The sequence below is a fragment of the Durio zibethinus genome, chromosome 19 (assembly GCF_047325235.1).
Source record: "Durio zibethinus cultivar Kanyao isolate XHJ-2024 chromosome 19, ASM4732523v1, whole genome shotgun sequence".
In the NCBI taxonomy this organism is placed as follows: Eukaryota; Viridiplantae; Streptophyta; class Magnoliopsida; order Malvales; family Malvaceae; genus Durio; species Durio zibethinus.
The window spans coordinates 18,552,200-18,578,909 of NC_143180.1; the positions used below are offsets into that span (position 1 = coordinate 18,552,200).

The following is a 26,710-nucleotide window of genomic DNA, read 5'->3' on the forward strand; positions in this document are numbered from 1 at the left end:
ATATATGAATTACTGTAGTGGTGGGTCTTGTGTGGATTGGGTTTGATACGATCCAAAACCAAAAAAGTATAAAAAATCATCCATCTTTTGTGATGGATGATCCTACTGGCTAGTTTTTCCTTTTTTACCTTTGTTTAACTTATTCAAGGCATCCAAAATCTTATTCAACTCCCCCTTTCAACTTCTCTTGAGTTTTCTCTATCCTCTTGAGATGATTGAAATTTTTTTGTTCCATTTGTCTAGCTCAAGCTATTGTATTATATTAATGAGTTGATTGTGTGAGATTCTTGGTTGGTGATGCTACCCTTGAATCTTGAATACCACAATTATGATAAAAAAAAATGATATGTCTTATGTGTAATGTGCAAAACATACATTTTCATGGATGTAAATATAAAATCTGATTTATCAATAACTACTATGTGATTAATATTCTCTATATGAAAATGATGCAAATGCACAATGCTAAATATGATAATGAAGATGATGCATGATATGATAATGCAAATGCACAAAGTCAAACAATCAAAATGATTAGATCATATATCACACAAATTATTCTTTTTTGTGTTCTAATTTCGGGTTATATCTATCACTGGGTAAGAATGATTCTATCTTAAAAATAGTCTATGAAGTGTTGATTATATACAGGGTTAGGGAATTTTGACCACTAAAGGTTCCTAAATTGTTCATTACATCATTGTCCATCACAAACTAGTAAAGCATTCTAATCCTTATCCATCATGAGCTACTAACGAAAAGGATTCAATTTAAGAGAAAATATTTCGCTAGCCATTGCGAAGATTATCATTTCATGTGAGCGTAAATACTTTACTCCTTCCTAAAAGAGAGGAAGCTCGGGTATAGAGCTCATATAATGTAAATGCATTTGATAATGTGTGTGAAGGAACATAAAATTTTCAACCTCATAAATAAAATACAAGACAAAAAGGAAAAAGCATTAGTAAACAAACAAATAACATAATCATTACATTTTAAAACCATTAGATCCAAGAATAGGATAAATTTAAAAATTATGGCTTAACTCTCTAACCTCTCCAGTGGAGTAACTAAACTGTCATAACATATAGATCTGAAAATCTATAGCTAGACTTAACAAATGGAGTTACCACCAATCTTTTTTACTAGGAATGATTGGCTACCAAATGAATCTATCATTTTAAGCAGCTCCTAAGCTTGACTAAGAATTCTTAAAAGAATATATTCAAGTCTACTAACCAGAACAAAGTTTAAGAGTTCGTTTATATATGAGAAATGTTATAACACCTCCACATGCCCATCCAAAGAATGAAACCATTTTATTTTAAATTTATCCTAAGATTTTGATTTTAATGGTTTTAAATTTTAATGTTCAAATGTTGAAAATAATTCTTAAGACTCTTCATCAATCAAACAGAATTCTTAAAAATATTTTCTCACTTCAAAAGTATTTAAAAATCTCATTTGTTTTCCTGAAAAGGCTCTTTCGTAGGAAAAAAAGTTTAATTATTTTTTATTTTTTATTTTTATTGAAAATATATCTAATTATTCTACCATTTAGGCCAAATTATATATATCTTTTTTTTTAATTTTTAAATTTTTTACCATTTGGGCCTATTTAAAAAAAATTATTTTTTATCTTTGAAAAAAAAATAATATGACAATTATTTTCTTGAAATTTCATTTAAATTCTTCTACCATTTAGGATAAATTTAAAGAAATTTCTCATCTAAAGAGACCTTAGAAATTTACTATTTGAAATTTTTAAGATTCTCATCTTTGGATAATAATCAAATATTTTCAACCAAAATTCTTTATTTAGAAAAGAATACAATTACTTTTATTAAAAATTTTATCTAAATTATTCCGTCATTTGAGATAAATTTAGAGAAATTTCTCACCTAAAGATTTCTTAAAAATTTACCATTTGAAATTTCTAAGAATCTCATCTTTGGATAATTTATATTTAACTCCAAAATTTTTATTAGTATTTTTATTTTTTTCATTTTTGGTTTTTTTGTATTGAAAATAAATATTTATTGAAATTTTTTTTAAACTATTCTATCATTTAAGACAGATTTAGAAAAAAATTTCACCTAAAAATTTTATAGAAATTCATCATTTAAAATTTTTAAAAATTTTATTTTTGAAAAATTATTATTTATTCTCAAAAAATACTTTATTAATGTCTTATTTTATTTATTTCTTTTAATTTTCATAAAATCCAAACATGCAAACTATTTCAAAAATAAAAATAAATAAATAAACTAAAAAATAAAATAAAAATGAAAAAAATACAAAAAAAAAATTTGCTCGACTTGGTTTACATGTGGCTTAGCTTAACTATAAATACAAAGGAGTTCCAGGATGTGACTAAATGGCTTATGGAACAACTTGACTCGGCTTAACCCCAAGGCCAAGGAAACAGGTTGTCGTGTGGGTCACGTTACAAGTCAAATTACGCATTTAAAAACACGCAGATCCTGCTCCTATCTAATATCCAAAATGACGTCGTTTTATGTGGCTATAAAACCCAAAGGTCAGCCTTTTTTTTTCATACCTCACCTTCCCCTTCTTTTTTTTCTTTTCTTTTCTCTCCCTCTCCTTCTAGAACCCAGATCAAAAACTTCAAAGGTTTCTAGATCCCGACACCGACGTCATCGTGCTCTGCCACAGTCTGATGATTGATCAAGTCAAAATTTTCCCTATCACTACTTCTCATTTTCTTCCTCTTAAATATGGGCTCATTTTTTCGAAAATCACTTCCTAAAGGTGTAGATCAGAAGTTCAAGCCTCGGGATTTTCCTTCTTTATTCCAACCTATTCCGTCGAATTGTCTCTAACTTTCAGTATATTATTTCTCTCATCTAGCTCTTTGCTTTCACTATTTAGATCTCTTAAAAATAGTGTCGATCGTCGTCTGTCACCGCTACCACTAAGGGTAGGTTTCGGGTTTTCCCTTTTGCTCCTCTCATTTTCCATTTTGTTTGATTCTTCACTTTTTGTTTATGATCTCCTTTGGTTTCTAATTTTGCTTCGATTCTAAATTAGTGTTGACTTAGCTGACTGACGAATGGCGATTATCCAACGAGAAATTGATGGTGGTGACAAGTCCTGATTCCTACAACAGGTGACTATTGTGAATGTTTCAACTTGGGTGAATTATTGACTCTACTGTTTGTTATTTGTGCTTCAATGTCTAATCATTTAGAGAAATTGGACAATATAGGTAAGATTATCTTCTGTATGTGGTTCTGGGTGTACTAGCCCTCGTGTGATTATTGAACTATTAAGAATTGGCTGGTAATGATCTAATTAGGAATTAAGGATGAGCTGGCTTCATCCCCATTCCTCCTCTGACTTTTCTATATATTACAGCTTGAATCACTGTACACCTTTTTCTTGTGTGATTTTTCTCTAATCCCCTGCCATTTCCATTGTTGATAAATTGCAAAGAGTTTTAGATCAATTTCGATTAGTCTCACAAAGTTATAAATTAGCACCTAATCTCATGCTTTCTGATAACGATCATCCCTTAGTCTAATTTAAAACTTTTAGCTTTTTATTTATTAATCAGATAATGAAGAAGAAAAAAAAAAAGAAAATAAACTAGAGATAAGCCACAAAATAAAGTCCAAAATAAAAATGAATAAAAATTTCACAATAAAGCTTGGATCTAACTCAGCTGAAGAAAAACCTAACAAAATAAGATGACTACATGATTAATTACATTATAATCGTATATAAAATATGCTTTTTTATATTTACAATAATAATTATATTTTTAATTTATGATTAATATTTATTCAAATTATATTTATTTTTAATTAATTTTTATTTAATTTAAAATTATTAATTTTTTTTGAAGTTACATTTATAATCATGAATCAATAAATATAATGTTGAATAATCAATTAAAAATTATAATTTAACTAAATGATTCATATGCAATTAAACTTAAACTTAAAATCTCATAATTTTAAAACTTTTTCTTGCCATTAAATCAAGATCTTATTAATTAAAAATTATTAAATTTTAATTATAAATTTAATTAAAAATATATTATCCACCTTTAAATAAAATAATTAAAACTTTTTAAACAAAGAAGATCATATTTCCTTACAATCTTTTTCTGGGTAAAATCCCTCCTCCCTAACACTAAACTTTGAAATTAATAAGCTACTGCCGTCGGTTATCCCCATAAAGAGGTTTAAAAATTGTTTAAGGGGATCTTTGATATGCCATGATATTTTTAAATTACGTTGATTATCATGTTTAGTTAGAATTCACTCATGATGGATAGAATAAAATAATAATTATTTTATATTACATTTCATTTATATTTAAAAAAGAAAAAAAATAAGATTGTAAAGAAAATTAATCACTCTTTTGGTAAAAGATGATTCAATCATCTCAGAATAAAAAGAATTATTTTCAATTCATGGAATTGAATTTAAATATTTTATTATATTTTTAAAAATTATATTAATAATTTAAATTATATAAATTAAAAAATAATAATAATTTTAATCAATAAATAAATTATCTTATCTTAATTCTTATAAACATCAAACATAAAATAGAGTGATTATTTAATCTAATTCTATTTACAATATTATCTAATCATATGCTATCATAATCTTGTAAACCAAACGTATGTTTATATTCTTATATTCTTATCCTCAAGTTTTGCCTCAACTGTACAATATTAAGAACGCACCCCTCGTATGATCCTCAAGTTTTGCCTGAGCTTTCAGGGCAATCTTAAGAGCACACCCTTATGTGACAACCCACCATCTATCCCCCATCCCAGCCTCCGCTGGTATATAGGCACCCATTAAACGCTACCCAAAACTTATTTTCTTTACATCCACCCATTAAATGGTCGTTGTGCCTATTGCTGGAAATTGGAATGCTCAACGTAATTGATCATGGCTTGACTATGATCATTCCTACAACTGCATCTATAGGAACGACGACCATAAAACAGGACCACAAAGTTATGCATATGATCTTTCCTTTACTCATCTGTTCTTTGGTTTCCTTTGTTTGTTCAGCAATAAAGATGCTACAGATGTTTTCCGCCCTGACATTTCAACAGCTAAGACTAATGCTGTCTGAACAAGAATTTCTGTCCCTTTTTTTTTATGCATTTGGGTTCATATGAAGTGCAGGTACCTGTAACTGATCATGAAGTGGTGGTGATTACGTTGACTAAATCCAGAAACCCGGCATGCAGTAATGCTTTAGTCCAGCTTTTTGATACAGTGTTCATGAAGTGTAAAAGATACTATGAATACTTATAGTGGTATGCAATTCAACTTTATACAATTTCCTAAACAGCAATAACTCAGTGGAAAAGGAAATAGTTGCAACAAAAAAGGTTTTAAAAAAATGTGAGGGGAAGAATCTTACTATGCTGTAGGCAAGAGTAGATAACAAGAGCATCAAAAGTTACCTACAAGAATTTCTACAAGGAACAAAATTACTGTTGACGGCACGGCGGTTACACCTAACTAAAGATTGACAATGGCATCAGCATGTGGTAAGAATTAAGCTTCCAGACATTTGTCAAATATGCCATCATCATCCACACGGAGTAAGCAAGACGAACATCTGCCCATATTAGAAGAAGTGGCAGTCAATGAAACAAGGAAAAAGAATCAGGTAAACATCAGCTTGACAAAATAATAGCAGCAACAATAGCAATCAGAACATGATAATTCTCTTAAAAGACATTTTGAAAGATAAGACATAACCTATTGCATTCAAATCTTGGAGAGTGAAGTAGCCAGGTTTCTAGACAGAGGAAAAAGGATAAAGGCACATTAATTATAACAAAACGGCAAAGGAAATTCCTTGACTGAAGAAGTGAACAAGAGCCCCTTAAAGCCTGAAGAAGTTTCATGACCAACCTCATTGCTGTGTTTAGTTCCATTACTTAACTATCGACCTATCACTGTGCCTTGGAGGAAAAAGCACATATGAGATGCCATTGCCTGCAATTCAAAATTGAAGTTGATGCCAAAATTAAAAGCCCCATTGTTATAACATCTTAAGAGTTAACACCATCAAAGATATATCAGTATTTTGAAAATTCAAGACTTTGATTGTGTTATTATCAATCATATGTTTTCAAACAAATCAAATTCATTACAAGTTGATAACAGATATCAAAACTAATATAACACCAAAAAGAATACAAAGCCTCTGTTCAGAGAACTAATTCTATGCTAAAAGAGATCGAACCGAAGTCATCAATTAAACCATTTGCGTCGTGCCCTCAGGCTGACATCTTTTCCAAATAAACCAAACCTCAGATACAACATTCATTAAAGAAATACTGCCATCTCTCTAGGTTGCATACCCCCAGGTTGAATTGATAAGGATCGAATATTTAGTTTGAACTAAGTGCCATTCCCGCTGCCAGCAATCTCGTGATCTATAAATCTAATTTAAATCCTCGCTGAAGCCTGCAGTATATAAATGTGGTTGCCTCTTTTTTGCGAGAGAAAAAAAAAAAAACCAATTCCACGCATCAAATAGAATTAACTGACTCAGTGTCCATTATTCTTTTCTAGAAGGAAACAGTGACTGCTCTAGAATGATTGGAACTCTCCCAAACCTCAATCCCTTCCACATCTTCTCTGCTCACAAACAATCTCTCCCCACCTCCTTCAATTCTCTTTATCATCCCTCTCTTTGCATCCTCCACTTTATCCACATAATTCCTCCTGAAGTACATTTCCTGACTTTGATTTTGACTTTCCGAGGATTGCTGACTTGGAATAACAGTGTCATACCATTCTTTTTCATTCGACCAAACCTCCAGTTCTCCATCTTTCCCCACGAAAACCTGTCTTTTGTAGCAATGTAAGACGACACTGTTTCCGCCATAGCTCGTGTCTCTCATGCTAGGATTTGTGTCTTTCATATATACCCAAGGATCATCCCCCAAGCTACGAATGTCTGCCATTGCCAAATCCCCAGATTTTGAGCATATCTTGAAGAGACTCAAATCATCGACGTCGACATCAACGTCAGCAAATGAATCTCCATACCTGCTGCTCCGACCTGAACCGGGTTCATTCGTCTCCCAAACCACCTCCCTACTTCTCGGGTCCCACATCCTAATGTAACCGGAGAAACCAAATGCCCCACAGGTGACAGCACTCCCGATAACCAAACCAGTTGCTGGCAGCCACGTCAGCCTCCCCGCTACTGTGTTCTTCGCTGCAGTTCCTGATTGGCGAGCCAGCTCCGACGAAACCTGGAGCGTTGATTTGTCAATCACGAGGACGCCGTTCTCTCTATGAGGACAATCAAATGACGCAAAGACCGAGTCTGGTGAGTTAGCGATGGCACTGACTCGAGCTTTGTGTATCCGTGGGTCAGCCTGATCGGTCCAACGAACTGAAGCGGTATAGCGTCCGCTGGAAAGGTCGTAGAAGTGCAGGCCAGAGTAGGATTCAGATCCGATGGCGGCTATCTCGGGCCAGACCCGACAAATCGAGGTGATATCATCGAGATGCGTACGTACGGCTGCGGAGTATGATAAGTAGGAATCATATATTGAAATTTGACCACCGTGAGCGATCCAAATTGAACCGTCTTCGCCGGCGGCAAAAATGGAAGGCACAGCGTCGGAGGCAGGGCGGATGGTATCGACGACGGCGGCGGCGTCTATGCCACGAAGTGGTGAGGGCGAATAGGCAGATCGGAGGCGAGACTCGACTCCGTAATAAAGAGCCTCGTCGGCGAGTTCCTGGATAGAAAACCGGCGGAGAGCGGCAGAAGGGAGGCGGTTAGAGCGGAGGAGAGAGAGAAGGACGGAGAAGATTTCGGGATCACGGTCGATGAATATAGGGTTAGAGTCAAGATGTGAGGGGCGGCTGGAGAGAGCGGCAAGGAGGGAATCAGGACCTGCAGATTGGAGGGTCGAGACAGTGGTTTCAAAAAGCTTGCCGCCAACGTTGAGCTTTATGCGGTCGTAAGGAATGGTTGGATTGGAAATTTTGTCAGCCATTGAAGCTCATCAACTGATCAAGTTGAGGGGCCCTTAAAAATCGCAACTTTGTATAGTGCTAGGCAGCAGCTTGGAAGTTAACGAATTCCAAACAACTACTGCTTTTACTTCTTTACGGCATTTTATCAAATAACTTAGAAGCAAGCCCAACATCACCAGATTCAGCAGTTTGATAACCTAGGACTCTAAACGGAAAAGGAAAAGCCCAAGAGTTCCGGTCCATAGGCAAGCGACAAAGTTTGTAATCTATTGGACATTGAGAGTTGAAATGGTAGCAAGATTCCTGATTTTGGCTGCCTGGTATAGCCACACAAACTTCCCACCATAGAAGAATAAAATAAACTTTGATGGAGGAGTGTCGCGGTGTTAAAAAGGAGGCACCGTGAATTGGTAAATAGACTTCGATTTTTATATTGTATAACTGTTCACGTCACCTTCAAATGCGATAAAATCATAAAATTTAATAAATTAAAGTGAATAACATTTTGCAAATCGGTATAACCTATATCAATAGATTTCAAAACCAACTCCAAAAGTATTAATAAGGATGTAACACTAAAAACATACATCCTCCTTGGAGTGAAAAAGATTAAAGAGTCACAAATCTCACAATGCTCAAATTCAATTGATTAAAATTCAATTAATTAAAATTCAATCGTATTTGATAAAAAAATTTTAAGTTTGAATATTATCAATAATTATTTATTGAGATCATATCGAATACATAATTTATAATCACTTATTTTAAATAATCAGATACGACATATCTTATTATAATCTGAAAAATTGAACAATCTATCTACGTTAGATTTTGATCCATCCAAAAAAACTTATAATATAAATATTCACTTTACTTTTGATTTGTGAGATTTTTTTTAAAATAAAATGGTAAGAGTCAATAAGTAAAAATGAAAAATATTTTGCTAGTTAACATGAAACAAATCAATTATGTCTTACAAAGTAATATGAACCGCGACCAGCATCCATCAAGCATGGATGGATCTGAAAAACAAGAAGTAAAAATAACAATATAATCATATTGCTTAGTGAAATGCTGATTCTGAATAACACAACTTAGCTTCACTCAAAGACAAGACATAAAGCTCCCTGTTTGTTTCTTTACAGTACTGGCTTCAAGCCATATATGATAACTGTTGAACATCTGAAATCTGTACATTCACCTCCAAGGATCATAGAAGTCAGGTTTAATGTGCCAACATCTATAACTATTCCCATAGCACTGTAGATTATATACCGAAAGGTTTGAAATTCAACACCTGTCATTTCCACCACCAAAACTGTCTAAACAAATATGTCTTCCTCATCCGAACATTGTACGTCATGAAGGCTCTTGCTTTGATAGGGTCGGCATTCAAATACTCAAATGCATACATCTGTTTAGCTTCTTCCAGACCATCAATCTCCATAACAGCCACTAGCAATTCAGAGGTATTGATTGTAGTCTTACTCCGCTCCACTGCATCAGCCAACCGCCGAATGCCAGAAGCCAGCGCCAACATTGCCTCCTGAAGAGCATCTGAGCCACGAGGTCGCTTTCGAAGTTGTCTGAGAGGCTCCATTTGAGGAAGGTCTTGGCTACCGTCTTGCAAATACTCCGGTGGCCCAGTATATGACTCCGTTCCATCTGTATCACTTAAGTCATCTGAACTTGGTGATAAGAAAGAAGCAGAATTTTCTTCAAAATTCTTAAACCCAGTTAGATGATTTCCATCCTTCATCTTCGCCCAACGACTAGGCGCTTGATAATTTCCACAAACAATCTTTAGCTCATCATACATCTCAATCTGTTTTCCTCGAAATCCTCTTGCATCAGGATGTGCCTGCTCAATATATTTGTAGCTTAGCAATAGAAACAGTTTTCCCTTGAGAAAAAATGGTACACATCAAGTAACATTAAAAAATATATTAAAAAAAGAAAAAAAAAAAAACACAATGGAAGAGTGGAAGAGAATGCAGAACACACTGACCGCTATATATCTTTTCCAAAGATCTTCGCTGTCACATTCAATCATCTTTGCATTCGGATTCCACCTGAATCCATCTTGACTTAGCAAATCCCTCACTACCTTGTACCTTTTCTTAATTGTCTTAAGACGATTAACAACTTTTTGATTGTTCAAGTTTAAATTAAAACGAGAATTCACGGCAATACAAGCAGCAGTATATGCATTTTCATTAAAGCATTTGTCAATTTTATTCCCATTTTTAGCCTGAATGGCCAGAGCTTCAATTAGACACTTGTCCATTGCAATCGACCAAACTACATTTCTTCCTTTATGCTTCATCTCCCTTCTCTGCACCTGCAGGTCATAGTGGTCCATTCGTAATCCAGTAAAAGGAGAAAAGAAAGGTGTTGTCATGCTAAGGTGAAATATAAAACAATGCTCAATAGAAATTAAATATAAGTCAAATTGAGGACTAACTGATATCACAATCATCTAAACAAATAAAAAAAAATGATTATCCAAACACATTTTACTCCAGTTAGAGAATAATAGTTATGTTGTTTTGCCATGTTGAGAGACAATAGAGGACACAACAAAGGCCAAATGGAGAGTTGGATTACATTCCGATCATATAAATAAATAACACAATGACTACTGAACAAATGGCACAATGTCATGTCAAGAAACATTAGTTTGTAAAATAACAACTGAGATCAAGTCCCAAAAAAGCAACTTCATGTAAACCTAGAATCCTAGTTAACACTGATTCCATTAAAGAATGAGTTTCAATGTAAAGCCATAACCTATGCATCATGCAACTTAGGATGTGCCCTAATTTCCCCCTTTCTAGGCCTGCAATCGAGAATGCTCTTAATATCAGGCATTTTATCAGAGCATTCACTACTATAATTGAAAAAGAAATTATAAAGGAAATTAGTTGTCCAACTCGTAATTGGCATACCCTAACTCTTGCTACTTGAAAACTAAATCAGCTTCAGCATAAATTCCTCTGTCAAAGCGCACTTAAATTGAATCAGTTTACCGTTTAAGATAAAAAATATATATATATTTACCTAAACTAGGAAGATTAAGCTCTCACTGAACAAAAAAATGCAGAGTTCTTTCTCAAAAAAAATAAAAATAAAGAAAGGGTTGGTTTTTTATATACTTGATGTAATATAAGAATAGGTGATTACAAGAATACCACGTGAAACTATCCCCACTAGAGTTTAGACCCTTGTATTTTCAAAATGCATAACACTGTTCCAACATGCCATATAGAGTATGATACAAGAAGCACAAGTCCATATGTTAAAGGAGAAATTTGATGTGAAACAAATAAAAGGGACAAAATATTTATTAACTAGCTCTTACCAGGTCAAATACTAAATGCCAGAGCAGGATGGTTAGGCCAAGATCCAACTCTTAAGTGGTTCAACTGTAAGGCCAGACCAATCAAGGGGCAAGTTTACCAACCAACCTGATAACACAGTTACCAACAACAGAAGCTCACTCACAAACCCAACTCATTACCCTGCACTTTAACTATTCTTCTTGCTTAATGAAATATGTAACCACCATCCAATAAAATTCAACTCCTTAATTGCATCTGCTCCATTGAAAAGAAAGCCCTTAAATTCCTCTCACTTGTAATTTATCTCATTTAAATAAAATATCCAGATAGGAAGAGTGGGCTAAAAACTTAAGTATTGATCTCCATCATGGTAAAAACATATAAGATCACTGATCAGTGCTACACCACAATACCCTCTTTCTTACCTCACTTCATATTAGCTTAATCATCCTCCTTGATTCCCATGTTCATGGTGGTAAAAGGCAGGAGTATAAAAGGTCAAGGTTTCATGGTGGACAGAGGAAGGACATAGAATGAGCTGGAGGAAGTCCCTAACCAACTCTTGTCCTCCCCAACCTCCAAAATATGCACGAATACTTAAGATCTCTGACTGCTGGCAATAATAATCTCCAATAAAACAGTACATATCATCAACTATATCAATCATCATATCTATAGAAACGCTTTTAATAAGTAATTACATGTTCTAAAGGATTAGACAATCCTTTCATACAGACAGAATTCAGCTGCCCCATGTTAAAAGAACATAGAACTTAACAAGAAAGAGACGTTTCAGATTTTGGAAACACTAGTGTGAAAAAGTGTTAGATATTTTTGGGCTTAACCATTATGCCAGATTTTATATGCCAAAAGCTGCACATGTCAAACCCTTGGACCATATCAGCATCTGAGATCCAAATTCCATACATGCTTGGAACATACAAGAGAACATAATTACACCAAAGCATACTTCCAAAAATACAGAAGTTAAATTAAAACAATATACATGCACACATCAGATAACACTCAATTTAACCCCAAACAGGTTTTGGAAGAGCTCTTCCCTACACCATGTTTAACACAAGACGCATTTTCACAAATAGCCAATTCCAAGGGTTTCCAGTAATCACCATCAGCAAACTCTGTTAATATCATACTGAAAACCAAAAGAAAACTATAGTGATGAAAGAAAAAGGGAAGATAATTAGAAGGAAGAATTTTAGTCACTCAACAACACATAGGTGAATTCTATGGAACCAATACTAAGTCATTCTTTGAAAGCAATGCCATGGATGCTATGCAATACCAGTTTTGCACAACATAAGAATTGACTTGAACAAAAATCATTAACTTGTCCTAGGGCAAGCTGTTGCCCACCAAAGACAGGCATTTAGATATCAACATTGTGCCATTAATTTCAGCTACCAATTCCTAAATGACTCTAAGCTCTTTACTAAAATTCATCAAAATAAAACAAACCCATTGCTCCTCCAATTAAAAATAAGCAACCAACAAGTGAATAAACACAAAATAATCCACCAAAAACCTTGAAGAAAAAAAATCAAATTATTAATGGTTTACACTTCATAAAAGTAAGCAAATAAACAAATAATAGAATAGATAAAAGAGAAAGACAGAGAAAGAAAGAAACCTTAGAATCGTGATAAAGAGTAGTAGGTAAAAGTAACAATCTCCCGCAGGTGAGAAACCTTATATAATCGCCGGGAGAGACGAAAAACGACGTCACTAGAGAGATGCTATACGCGTTAAGTAAATGTGACGGTGCATTGGGGCACCTTATTTTTTGTTAGGGTTTGCCTTTTGAACCTTTTTTCTGTAGTTTTTCCCTTTTAATTATTTCTCGAGGGAAAAAAATAAAAGGGAACGGGGTCAACAATTTTCTCCAGGGGTGGCACTTTCTCGAAGACCAAACGTGTGTCGAGAAAAGTTCAGGTATTGGTAATAACTTTTTGCTATAGTAAACCAGGAATTTGTCAGAAGGATTGAAGGTCCTTCCACAATCTTCCACGTTAGTCCAAATTTGGCAACGCGGTTGTCCAACTTTGTTTCTTGCATTATTTCTTTTTCTCTCGAATAATTAATTGGTTAAATTATATAAAATTAATTGGTTAAATTATATAAAGATATAATTTAAGTCGCAAAAAATTTTACATTTTTACTTGCTTTTTATCTTTCCTATCAAATAAAATCTTTATCTTAATTGTTAATCACTAATTTGTCAATCACTTGTTTGCGAAGTTAAGATTAGATATTCAAGTCTTTATCAATTAATTAGTCAAATGCCATTAAAAAAAAAACCAATTTACTAATTTTTTGTCTTTATTTTTTGAAAAAAAAAAAAAAGGTAAAATGCAAAAAAATCTATCAAATAGGCAATCTTTCTTAATTCACAGCTAAGAAAAAAGACAAAATATTGTGACACAATATAATTGATTGTTCATTTATGTCGTCTATGGAGATATCATTCTTATAATGAACTTGATTTTAATTTTATTAGGATTTTTAAGAAAAAATTTCATTGGATTAATACTCATGGCATTCCCGAATAAAGAGAATTTATAGATTAATTTTTGGTTAATTAAATTATTACTACAAATTTGTCTTTATTGATTTTATGAAATTTAGAAAAGCAAATTGTTTGGTTTTAATATATTTTAAATTAAAATTTTAAAATATTGTTATAGAACTGATATATATTTCATACTTTTTAATATCGAAAGTAAAAAAAGAAAAAATCTCATGACAAATAATTTTGGGATATAAAAAGTATATTAGGTGTTCCAAAAAAAAAAAAAAAACCTTCGGTTTGCTCAATGATCCACTGACTGAAAAGACTACCCAAGCCATTGGTTCAGCTCAAGGTGTACGGGTGTCAACAGGCCAAGAGGTGCTTGACTTGGGTGGTTTCCATGGATTTTGGATTCACTCAAGGTGACTTCAATGGCAGTTCCATCAGTTTGTTCTCAAGGAATCCAAATTCAGAGAAGGAGCTTGAGCTTGCTGTGGTTGGAGAGAGAGGGAAATTCGGTATGGCTTAAGGGTTTGCTAAGCTTAAGACTTGTAATTATCTTGAGATTTTACTAAGGGCTATGACATTGTTTACTCCAACCATTGGACTAAAATGTTGTTTTCTATAATTGTTCTGAAAGGCAATTTGGCAGTTATTTGGTGAAAAGGAAGAACATAAAGTAACATGTGGGATGTGACACCCCATTCAAACCTTCAGGATGTAAATAGTTGGGATCCAATCATTATAGGGAATGACACGCAAGGGAACAACACAAATCAAGAAACAAATATGTCTTGCTTGCAGAGTTAACAACCTATGCAGATTATAACATTCCATGCTATTCAGATTCTTAACTATCATTTCTAAATGTTTTAAAAGTTGAAACCAAACAACAACATAACAGATTGATGCATTGATTAGTTAAAGACTGCAAAAGAGGCAAACTAATATAATGATAATCTTCTCACAACTTCAGCCACTGTCATAAAAAGGAAAATTGCATCCTAAAAACCTTGACTAAATCATTTGTGTTCCTCATTACATTGCATTCATTATAAGATCTGCCTAAAACTCCTACCTTCGCTTGTTGGGCTTTAAAGGCATCTTGACTATTCCACATAACCTTTCCTACATTAAAAACACCTTATGAAAACATAATACAAACGGATACATTATATAACTCTATTTCAGTTTTCCTCACCAATGCAACTGTGCTGAAGAACCCAAATTCATTGTATAACCCAAACAAGAGTGTCAACACATCAATTTCATGAGCACATGATTCACATTATAATGCTATTTTCCCAAAGGAATAATACATATTGATAGAAAGGAACATAAATTTAATTATGTAAATAAAAAATGCAGATATATCATGATAATATCAAATTTTGGCTAGAAGCTAACCTCCAATCACATGATCCTTTTTTATAGACAAATCCCAAAACAAAACAATAACCAGTCATGTGACATAATGTGGTGCTCTAGCAGCCATACTAGCAATCTGAGCCTGCATTTGAGCTGCCCTAACTTTAGCTGCGGTTGCCTTATGAAAGAACTGCTCCCTTGACAGCAACCTCACATTTCTCAAATACTGATCAAACGGCACAGCCCCTTCTTGCACTGCTTTATCCAACGAATAAACCACATCCTCAATAGCTAAATCGGCAGCTGTGCAATACAACATTTGCTTGGAAAGCACGTCAACACAATGAAAGGCCTCATCAACATCAACATTACTCTCCCCTAAGTTCTTAGTTTTCCCTTCATTATCTCTAACCCAACTATCCAACACATCGGTATTCATCAACACAACCTGTAACTGCTGTTCTAAACCTTCTTTTTCATCTTGCATCTCTTTCAACCCTTTATTAATCTCTTCCTCTCGCCTTCTTAACACGGCTTGAGCTGAAAACAACCCTTCCATTTCAACCTCCCTAGCTTTTCTCATCCCACTTATATCGCCATGAACCATCTCCACCAACTTATTCACCGCATTCCTCTTATAAACCTCCGCGGCATCCTCCGTCTGTGAAGGAGGAGGATACGGCGGCTGTACCCTCCCATAAGGCGAAGGAGGATACCCTGACGCAGCGGCAGCCACCCTCGGCGGTGGGTGCGACTGCCCATAGCTAGAATTCATGGAGGAATTAATAGAAGGGTTAGGGCTGAGATTGGGGTTTGGGTTAGGACTGGGACGACGTTGGGAATAAAGCGGGGGATCACGAGAAAAAACAGAGCTTAAATTAACGACCAAATCAACAAGATTAGAACTTGGATAAATCCAATTTTGCAAATAAGGGATCGAAACTAACCCAGACGGAGTAACGTGAGGATGGTGGCGTTTGATGACCATGTCGCGCGTGGGATTCACGTAGACAACGGGAGGGTAACGAGGGTAAGATTCCATGAGCCAGATTATGATCGGGATGTTGTAAGTGACGCCTTGGTAAGCCATGGGGATGGTGCCATCGGCTTGGAGGAGGTTAACGGATCGTCCGTCGTTGTGAGTGAAAGTGGCGGTTTTGGGTTCGAGGGAAGGATAGTGGGAGATGAGGGAAAGGAGGTGTTGGCGGATTAGCCATTTGGTGTCTTCGGTGTAAGGGAGGGAGGAAGGGCCGCGTTGGGAAAGGACTGAGGAAAGGAATTGTTGGATTTGTTGGGGGTTCGGCGGCGGTATTGACGGTGTTGGAACCATTGGACGGTGGAGGGTTTGGATATGGATTTGGAAAGGAAGAGGAAAGAAATGAGAGATTTGTGTTTTAGGATTGCTTAACAGAGATGCTTTGCGCGTACGGGGGACCTTGGGGAACCTTCCTCTTGAGATGAGTTTTTTTTTTTTTTTTTTTAATATAATATTGATTGAAAATGTATGATTTGAAAATTATGAAAGATTATGATTTTTGAAATTGGAATATACTCCATTTCCATCTGTCCAATGTTTATTATTGCGTATTTGATTTTTAATTTTTTATAGAAATAAATTTTCATAATTTTATATTAAAATTTTAATTTTTAATTTTAACATCATATTTTAAAAAATAATATTTAAAAATTAAGTTTGTTTGATAAAAAATTAAACTATGAAGTATGAACTAATAAGATTGGACAAAACGAATATTAAATAATAATATTAATAATAATGACTAAAAAGATGTGAGAGAAAGAGATGAAAATCTCATCCGAACATTTACAATATTGTGAGTGTTTTTTTTTCTAAATTATAATAATACATGATTGTATGTCTTAAAAGAATAAAGTTAAAATATTTTTATTTATTTATTTATTTATTTTTGGTGTTAAAAAAATTTAGGTGATGAAAAGTTATAAACTTCTTTCAGATTAATGTTTTTCACTGATTGCTAGCACTTTTCACAGAATAAAAAGTTACATGGAAGATTTCCATATTAGCTATTGCATTCAAGAGGTTTTGGTTGCCTTTTGGTCAGGATAACTACCATGGAAAACCCCATATTGAAAACTAATGGATTAATGTCATGAATGAAATGTTACATATGGTATTTAAACTTTAAGAATTTTCAAAAGTAATATCTGAATCGTGAATTTGTTAACTAATATGATATTTAAAAGATTATTTGTCTGTCACATATTAAAACTAAATATCACGTTAATTAAGAAATTTATAATTCAGATATCATATTAAAGATTTTTAAAGTTTAGATATGCTATTAATAAACATTAACCCAAAACTAATCTAAGATTTTGCTAAATACATATGGGTCTGCTTGTGCAGTAAGGGCAAGGACCAGCCAGTTATCCTGACCTATATTTTCTCCCTATTGCCCCTCCTTGTTCTAATCAGTTTTCAAAAGACGAATATAAATATACATATACAATCTCAGAATTCAAAGCATACATACCTTCTCTGTAGCAAGACTCATAGGAAATATGGGTCCAATTCATGACTGTTTTGGCATCCTCGGCATTTAGTACAGTCCCTACCTGCAATTTTTGTAGCAGCTTCAAAACCAATGCAGAAAAATTATTTGATCAATTAATCCATTACTGGAAACTTTCTAGAGTCTAAGTTAACAACAATCAGCTTATCAACCATCCTTGTAATGGTCTGCTAATATGTGACTATACTAGAAAACTTTCTGCTAGTATATACTACTAATCTATGAAATAATAAGAGTCAAAAAGGAAGGGCTGGTAAGCATTGAGCAAAACAACAGCTATACTTTCTCAATCAAATTGATTTGGAACTCATAGAATGACTGACTAGCTTTATTGTTCCACAATTGATTAATATATACAAAATAATGGATATAAAACTAAAATGATTTCCTTCATAAAAGGAAAAATGAATAAATCTTTCACACCATTGAAAAGAAAGGGGATGGTATAATAATGGTTAGATTGAAGTAGTTTCTTTTTCCAAATTAAACATTCAAGCATAAGGTCATATGGAAAGAACAAGCTTTGATAGGAGATGACAAAAACATAAGATGTTGCTCCATAAAGCAGATTGGGATGGCTTTCCAAATTCAGGCATAATACTCAGGATGAGATGAACCAAGAAAAATTGATCCAAAATCTCATGTATTTCTATGTTCAGGGCCCTGTTTCTCAGAAATTTCCAATTCCAAGGATAGGCGGTGAATCAGCTCTCAAGTGTGAATAATCATGCAAAGACTATTTCACCAACAAAAACCTCTGCATGAGCTGTCAAGAATCAAGTCTGTAGAAAGACAATTTCACCAATAATCTCCACAAGAACAGGTTCCGTTCTTGAAGTGGTGAAACCGCTGCATATCTCGCACTATGATTTCCCGCCCAGTCACAAGTGAAATGTATTTAGTTGCATTATGACAATCACCACAAACTCTCAGGTTTTTTCTGATGTGTATGGGGGTGCCTTGGGTGGTATTCAAAAGCCCGAATGCAATGGCTAGCCTCTCACTATGGGTGCTGTTTAACTGCTCCTTAACATCATCCTCTACATCATGAATTGAGCTTGTGTCAGGCACATAACCTGCGGCTTTGATCTTATCTCCAAGCTCCTCAAGGAAAGCATAGATCTTTTTAGACTGAGGATGGTTTGTGGTTCCAGAGTAAAAACTGTGAACTTCATTTCTCAACTCCACTAAACTGCAGCCTGGTGTTTTCTGAAGCCCTTTCTTCTTCATCACAGTTCTAACTTTGGCCACTTTGCCCCACATTGAAGCCATTGCATATATGTTAGCAAGCAGTACATGATACCCACCTTCATCAGGATTTAATGCAAACAGTTTGTTTGCTGCCTTCTCACCTAACTCAACATTTTTATGGATTTTGCAAGCACCCAGCATGGCACCATAGACATTCATCTCTGGCTCAATAGGCATCTTTTGAATGAAATTCCATGCTTCATCTAGCCGACCAGCTCGACCAAGAAGGTCAACCATGGCACCATAGTGATCCATAGCAGGCTCTATGCCATAATCTCTCTTCATGCTGGTAAAGTAGCTAAGCCCCTCTTCCACCATACCTGCATGGCTGCAAGCAGAGAGAATACTTAGAAATGTGACATCATTTGGCTTAATGGCACCCTTTTGCATTTCATAAAACAATTCTAAAGCAGCTTTTCCAAGCCCATGTGTTCCATAACCATCTATCATAGCATTCCATGTAGTCACATGCCGCTCATTCATCATATCAAAAAGCTTCCTGGCAGTGTGAATTGCTCCACACTTTGCATACATGTCAACCAGTGCGGTCATCACAAAAACGTCATCATCCAAACAACTTCTTATACAAAATCCATGAATCCACTTTGCCATGCGTGTAACTGATAATTCCGCCAAAGCTGGAATCACACTCACCATTGTAAATGTATCCGGTCTTATATTTTGAGAATGCATCTTGTAAAAATAGCTTAAAGCATCATTAACGCATCCATTTTGCGCAAAGCCTAGAATCATAGCATTCCAAGAAACAAGGGTTTTACCATGCAATTTTTTGAAAATACCAGCAGCAACGTCAACACTCTTACATTTAGAGAACATGGAAATCAAAGAGTTCATAACAGAAACATTGGAACCAAGTTTCAATTTATCGGATAACTTATGAACAAACATTCCACGCTCAAGATCACCCAAATCAGAACAAGCATGAGCAGCTTTCATTATAGTAACATCAGTAGGTTCCACTCCTTCATCCAACATCTTCTGAAAAATAACCATCGCTTCCTCAGCATATCCACTTTGAACATAACCATCGATCATTGAGTTCCATGACACAGCAGTCCTCTGTTTCATCCCATCAAAAATCAATCTCCCAATTCCAACAAACCTGCATTTCGAATACATATCAACCAATGCAGTATTCACATTCACAAGCCCTTCAAAACCAGCCCTTATAACAAAACCATGAACTGCCTTCCCTATCTTAACCAGCCCCATATCAGCCACAGCAGGCAAAATCGAAACAAGGGTAATCGAATCAGGCCTTTGTCCTTCCTCTTGCATCCTAACAACTAATCCCAAGGCAATTTTAGCTAAACCATTCTGTGCGAAGCCAGAAATAATCGTATTCCAAGAAACCAAATCTCTTTCAGGCATTCTGTCAAACATCTTATAAGATTCCTCAATTTGTCTACATTTCGCATACAAATTAACAACTCCAGTCATGGCAAAGACATTTGAAGAAAACCCATTTTTTATCAACTGCCCATGAATCTCCTTACCCCTTCTAAGCTCAGCTTTATCCCCACAAACTTTCAAGAGGTAAGTAAAGTTATAAACAACAGGCTTAACATTATCAACCTTCATTCTAATAAAAAACGACAAAGCTTCGTCTAGTGATGAGTTCTTGGCATACCCTTTAAGCAAAGTGTAATAAAGAACTTCGGGTTTATCTTGGATGGGTTCGAAAACACGGGCAGCTTCGGCAACGCAGCCGTGGTTACAGAAAAGGCTTAGGAGTTTGGTTTGGAAAAAGTGCTCATTGTAGAGATTGGATTTGATTATGTGGGGAAGGATTTGGTAGACTTCTTTAATGGAAGTTGAGAGTTCTAAAAGGATGGCTGTTGGGTGTTTGTAAACGTGGAGAGGGATTTGGGTTCTTTGAGAGAGAGTGTGGGAGTGGGGTTTTGGGGTTAGGCTGCTTGTGAGAGGAGGAGAAGCAGTTATGAGCTGAGAGCTCATGGCTGTTTTGTCTTCGTCACATTCCCATGTCGAGTGTACTGCAAATGTATTAAGACTTCCTTTTTCTTTGAAGCTTATGGCTTTTTCAAATGGGAGGACTGCAACCGGATAGGAGTTGGAGTTTTTTTTTTTTTTTCTATTGCGCGTGGCAACTGGTAATTGGGCCGAAGAAAGAGAAGCACGGAACAAGCAAATTTGAGAGACAAGGGGTAAATTTACGTGAATAATTTAAATTTATTATAATCTTTTCATTAGTATAATTAGTACATGGTGCTTTAAATATTTTTTATTTTAAAATATAAATTTTTTAATATTTTATATTAATAAAAGTTATAATTATTTAGCTTATTTCATCATTTAGTTTTAATTATTTTTAATAAAATCTCACATGTTAAATTTATAAAACAACGATAAAAATATTTTAATAATTTAATATATGATTAACTTTATATTATATTAAAATTTAGTACGTAATTTAATAAAAATATTATAGTAATTTTGAAATAAAATGTTACTTGTCAACTTCATGTGAAACACTCATAAGAGTATTTATGTAATTATGATATAAGAAGCATTATCAAATTTGTGGTAAGAAGCATATTTTCGTAAATATGATATAAAGGATATTATAATAATTTTGATCAATTATGATATATGAGTGTTTTCTTTATGATAAAAAAAATATTATAAAATTTTTGGTTACTTATAGTAAAAGTCTTTTCGTACTTATTGTAGGAGGGTATTATAATAATTTTGATTAATTATAAAAAAAAGGACATTTTCATAATTATGGTAGAAATGTATAATAGTAAATTTGAATACGTGTCAACATAATATCAAATACACAAAGGGCTGCTATAGTAATTTCCATAAGAATTATTTTAATTATTTAACATTTAATAAGTAATTTAATAGGGGTATTGTAGTAAATTTTAAACAAAATTTCACATGTCAAATTTTTATGAAGCAATGACAAAGATATTTTAGTAATTTAATATGTCGTTAATTTTATATTATATTAAAATTTCACATGTAATTTAATAAGGGTATTATCATAATTTTTAAATAAAATGTCACATGTCAAATTTTTATAAATCAACGGTAAAAATATTTTAATAATTTAATATGCATTTAATTTTATATTATATTAATTTAATATATAATTTAATAAATGTATTATAGTAATTTTGAAAAAAAAATGCCATATGTCAACTTTCAATGAAGTACTCATAAAAACATTTTTATAATTATAATATAATAAGTATTATAATAATTTTTAGCCAATTTTGGTAATGGTATTTTTGTAATTTTGGTAGAAAAATGTATTATAGTAATTTTAGCTAATTGTTGTAGGATGTGTGTTTCTGTAATTATTGTATAATTGTATTATAGTAATTTTAACTAATTATGAGAATATGAGATTTTCATAATTATCATAGAAAGGCATTATAGTAAATTTGGGTATGTGTCAATGTTATATCAAATAAACAAAAAGGCATTATAATAATTTCTATGTCACTTAATATATGTTATTTAATATTTAATAAGTAATTTAACAAGATTATTATAGTAAATTTCAAACAAAATTTCACATGTCAAATTTTTATGAATCAATGATGAAGGTATTTTACTAATTTAATAAGTAGTTAGTTTTATATTATAATAAAATTTCATAAGTAATTTAATAAGGGTATTATAGTAATTTTAAAATAAAATGTTGCATGTCAAATTTTTATAAAGTAATGGCAAGGTTATTTTAATAATTTAATATGTGATTAAATTTATAGTATGTTAAATGTTGATATAATTTAATAGAGGTATTATAATAATTTTGAAAAAAAAAAAAAACCAAATGTCAACTTTTTATAAAATACTCATAAAAACATTTTCATAATTATGATATGAAAAGTAGAATAGTAATTTTTGGCTAATTATGATAGAGGTATTTTCATAATTTTTGTAAGAGAGGCATTATAATAATTTTAGTTAATTATAGTAGAATAAGTATTTTTGTAAGGAAATTCTATTTGCACCATCGTTTTTACTTTATACAACCTTACTTTTTTTCAAAATTTTTTATAAATGAAATTACAAAAATAGACTTCTCACAAATTTTATAACTTCTTGGAAATAAATTTTTGATAATCATAACACTTCTAGAAATATATTTCTCGATAAGTCATAACACTTCTTAGAAATATATTTTCGAGAAACCATAACACTTCTCATAAATGTATTTTAAAAAGTGCTAGAACTTAGAAGTGAAATTTTATAAAAAAAATTACAAAAAAAAATTATTAAAATTATTTGTAGATAAATGTAATGAAAAAAATTATTATTAAAAAAGAATAATAAATATTTTTATTAATTATTAAAATTTTATAATTGTTTTAATTAAACTAAACTCTTTGGAGAAGTATCTCTATCTACTTATCACAATAGATTTCTTTAATTAGCATGTTAGATTTTGACAAAATTGTATAGTATTTAATAATATTACTGGTTATTTATTCATAAGCATGCAATGTTAGTTAAGAAAATCTTCAATTTTGAATTAATTCTAATTCTTCAACACATTTTCCATTGATTCTCAAATTCGTATAAGATCAAAAATATGGTAAATGATTTTTTTCTATTTTTCCTACTCTTTAAAACATCGTAAAAATATCGTAACAAGCATATAATCATCATATTTATGGATATTGTGCACTTCTAAATCAAAATAGTAAAAACAATTTTTTTATTAATTTTAAATTTTTTAATTTTTTAATTATAATTTTTTTACACTAATTTATAAATACTGTTAACAATATTCTTTTTTTTATAATTTTTTATAAAATTTCATATTTCCAAATGCTTTTTTGAAAAATGTAATGACTTATCGAAAATACATTTATGAGAAGTGTTATGATTTTATGAAAATTTATTTTAAAAAAATGTTATAACTTTTTGAAATACTGAATATCTGAAAACTTGTAAGAATGATATATAAATAATTTTACTTACAAAAAATTTTGAAAAAAAAAAGTAAGGGTGTATAAAGCAAGAACGAGGTTGCATTTAGAACTCTCATTTTTGTAATTATTGAAAAATGAAATTATAATAATTTTAACTAATTATAAGATGAAAAGTATTTTTGTAATTATTGTATAAATGCATTGTAGTAAATTTGAACATGTGAAGATGTCATATCAAATAACTAAAAGGCTATGATAGCAATTATCAAAGGGATTGCTTTAATATATGTTATTAATTTTGAAATTAAATGACATATGTCTGTAGACATCGGTTTTGTCCAGGTCTACTATTAAAATTAAAATTAATAATAATAATAATAATAATACATTTTTTTAAAAATAATTAAAAAAAAGAAAAAATAAAAAATGAAAAGCAGAGGGCTGGTACGACGTCGCTGCCACCCTTGTCTAACCCCTGACCAGTCCCCTCTATAACTTACCCAACCCACCTACAGCCTACCCCTACAGCCACCACTTGTTCCCCTTTTGAAACTCCTTAAAAACCCCCCAGCTTCTTCCCCTCAACACCTCTTCTCGAATACACCAAGAGCTTACCCTTCATCATTACCCAGCCCCCCTTTCAACAAGCTCAGTCCCCATACCAGCACCCCAATCCGAGCCTCAACCCTCACCAAACCCATACCCAAACAAAAACACAAAAACAAAAACAAAAAACAAAGACAAATAGTCATCCCCATAAGGAGGAACCTCAGCGCCAAAAAGCCTTATAAACAAGCAAAGAAATCATCAATTTCTTTTACAAAAAAAAAAAAGAAAAAGAAAGGTGACCAAAAGCTTTAAGCCCAGATCTACGTCGATCGGGGCTTTTTCTGGTAAAACAGACGTTGGATCTGGAAAAAGGGCATAGTGGTGAATGACTGGGAGTCTTTTTGGTGTTTTTCGTTCACCGACGACAACCACCCGTGACTGTCAATGCGATGGTTGGTGCGGTGGCAAGAGTGCCAACCGTCAGACGCCGACAGAGTCCACAGAGCTCTCTTAGAGCTCTGAAAAAAAAAATTTTGGCAGAAAGGATGAAATAAAACAAAAAAAAAAGTTCACTTTTATATAGAAGCCAAAACAGCAAAACGAGGTCATTTTGCTTAAGGAGAAGATTCGTGCGTATCCCCAGATCCAACCCGAGATCCGCGTAACTCAACCCGCGACCCGCTTTTTACCTTAGCTCAAAATCGATCCATTTGAACCGGTATCGAACCACTAGTAAATCGGTCTAATTGGTCTAAACAACTGGGCCACCCAAACCATAGATTAAATTGTCGAACCAGTCTAAGCAGTCCAGACTAGCTTTGATCGGACCATTGACAGGTCCAGTTCAGGTAAAAAAAAAATTTAAAATTTTTAAATTTTTTTATATATTATTTTTTTTGTTATTTTGAGTTTTTTTTTTATTTATACATGATAAATTTTTAAATTTGTTAAAATAAATATTTGATTATTTTTATTAATAATAAAATTAAAATAAAATAGGGTAATAACCAAAAAAAATCTTAAAACTACTTTAAAAAAATGATAATAATAATCTAAAAAGTAATAAAAAAATTTTATTTTATTTTCTCTACCTAGATGTTGGAGGGAATAAAAACAAACTTTTAAAAATAATTTCGCCTAGATGTTGGAGAATTATTATAAAAAATATATATATAAATTATTAAAAAATTAAAAAAGTAATAATAATAATAATAATAATAATAATAAATTTTCATAAAAAATGAAATATATAAGAAAATTTTAATTAATGTTTAAAAATTATGAAAATCAAACTTGTTTAAAAAATCTACTTAGAAGTTGGAAATTTTTAGAGATGTTCGTGTTTTCTTTAAACCCTAAAATTAAACCCTAAAACCAGCCCTTAAAATTTTTAAACCCCAAAACCTCTAAACCTTAAAATTAAATCCCAAACCTTCAAACCTTATAATTAAACCCCAAACATCCAAACCCAAAAATTAAACCCTAAATACTCTAAACCCTAAAACCAAAACTTCAAACCTCAAACCTTAAAATCAAATCCCTAAAACATCCAAACCCTAAATTTTAAAACCCTAACCTTTAAAACCTCGGTTTAAGCTCTAACCAAAACTATCTCAAAATCCTAAAGACACGTGCAAAAATTTTAAGTGGAGTAATTTGTTCTCGAATGCGGCCTAAATGATAGGGTATTTAAAGAAATCTTATTCCATTAAGTTTTTCTCATGAGTTCTTAATTCGTTTTAATAATGGAGTTAATAATTGTTTAATACAAAATGAGAATAATAACAAAATGGGATCTTAAACATAAATAGTCAAACATAAGCTTTGCCTAGATGTTGGAGAGTCAAGGTGGTCTCATTATATTTAAGAATCCAATTTCAAGTTTGCATTCCATCATTATACATAGCACCTATTAGCTTACATGCATTTATTTGTTATTGTTTGCACTTGTTTACATTTCTCTGTCTTTAATTTCTACTTGTTACCTGATAACACCATCATTTACTTTTTCGTATAAAATGTGTAATTTTAAAACAAAATAAAAATAACATTTCGAAAAAAATAATTCTTGGTACTCTGCCTAGATGTTGGAGAGTCACTAACAATTATCTTCTATAAAGATTGTTATTTCATTTTAAGGATTATAGTGTTAAATCTTAAGCGAAAAGAATCATTTTAA

General features: G+C 32.6%; 3 protein-coding genes, 1 long non-coding RNA gene and 1 pseudogene across 8 annotated transcripts; 1 reads left to right on the plus strand and 4 right to left on the minus strand.

Moving 5' to 3' along the window:
* Positions 1-2,171: 2,171 nt before the first annotated feature.
* On the plus strand, positions 2,172-5,262 carry LOC149513487 (uncharacterized). Its single transcript, XR_016330453.1, has 3 exons — positions 2,172-2,941; positions 3,052-3,130; positions 5,175-5,262. It is a non-coding gene; the product is annotated as an uncharacterized LOC149513487 (long non-coding RNA).
* Positions 5,263-5,276: 14 nt separating this feature from the next.
* LOC111310465 (BTB/POZ domain-containing protein) lies at positions 5,277-8,424 on the minus strand. The gene is made up of 3 exons (XM_089748744.1): positions 6,368-8,424; positions 5,760-5,999; positions 5,277-5,616 (listed from the first exon to the last, which is right to left on the minus strand). Exon 1 carries the CDS (start codon positions 8,024-8,026, stop codon positions 6,578-6,580), a length of 1,449 nt encoding a protein of 482 aa, XP_089604870.1. The 5' UTR covers positions 8,027-8,424; the 3' UTR covers positions 5,277-5,616; positions 5,760-5,999; positions 6,368-6,577.
* Positions 8,425-8,929: 505 nt separating this feature from the next.
* LOC111310467 (uncharacterized) lies at positions 8,930-11,347 on the minus strand. Its single transcript, XM_022909960.2, has 2 exons — positions 10,015-11,347; positions 8,930-9,867 (listed from the first exon to the last, which is right to left on the minus strand). Exons 1-2 carry the CDS (start codon positions 10,483-10,485, stop codon positions 9,307-9,309), a joined length of 1,032 nt encoding a protein of 343 aa, XP_022765695.1. The 5' UTR covers positions 10,486-11,347; the 3' UTR covers positions 8,930-9,306.
* Positions 10,210-16,706, minus strand: LOC111310466 (protein ELC-like pseudogene; annotated as a pseudogene). Of its 4 annotated transcripts, XR_016330456.1 has the most exons (3): positions 15,285-16,706; positions 11,368-11,602; positions 10,210-10,347 (listed from the first exon to the last, which is right to left on the minus strand). The product of XR_016330456.1 is annotated as a protein ELC-like pseudogene, transcript variant X3 (transcript). The 4 variants fall into 4 exon arrangements; XR_016330457.1 differs by lacking the exon at positions 11,368-11,602 and having other exon boundaries at positions 10,238-10,347; XR_016330455.1 differs by lacking the exons at positions 10,210-10,347; positions 11,368-11,602 and adding an exon at positions 14,757-15,000.
* A 1,351-nt stretch (positions 16,707-18,057) lies between these two features.
* Positions 18,058-21,200, minus strand: CRR22 (Pentatricopeptide repeat (PPR) superfamily protein). The gene has a single exon (XM_022909962.2). It carries the CDS (start codon positions 21,023-21,025, stop codon positions 18,596-18,598), a length of 2,430 nt encoding a protein of 809 aa, XP_022765697.2. The 5' UTR covers positions 21,026-21,200; the 3' UTR covers positions 18,058-18,595.
* Between the last annotated feature and the right edge of the window lie 5,510 nt (positions 21,201-26,710).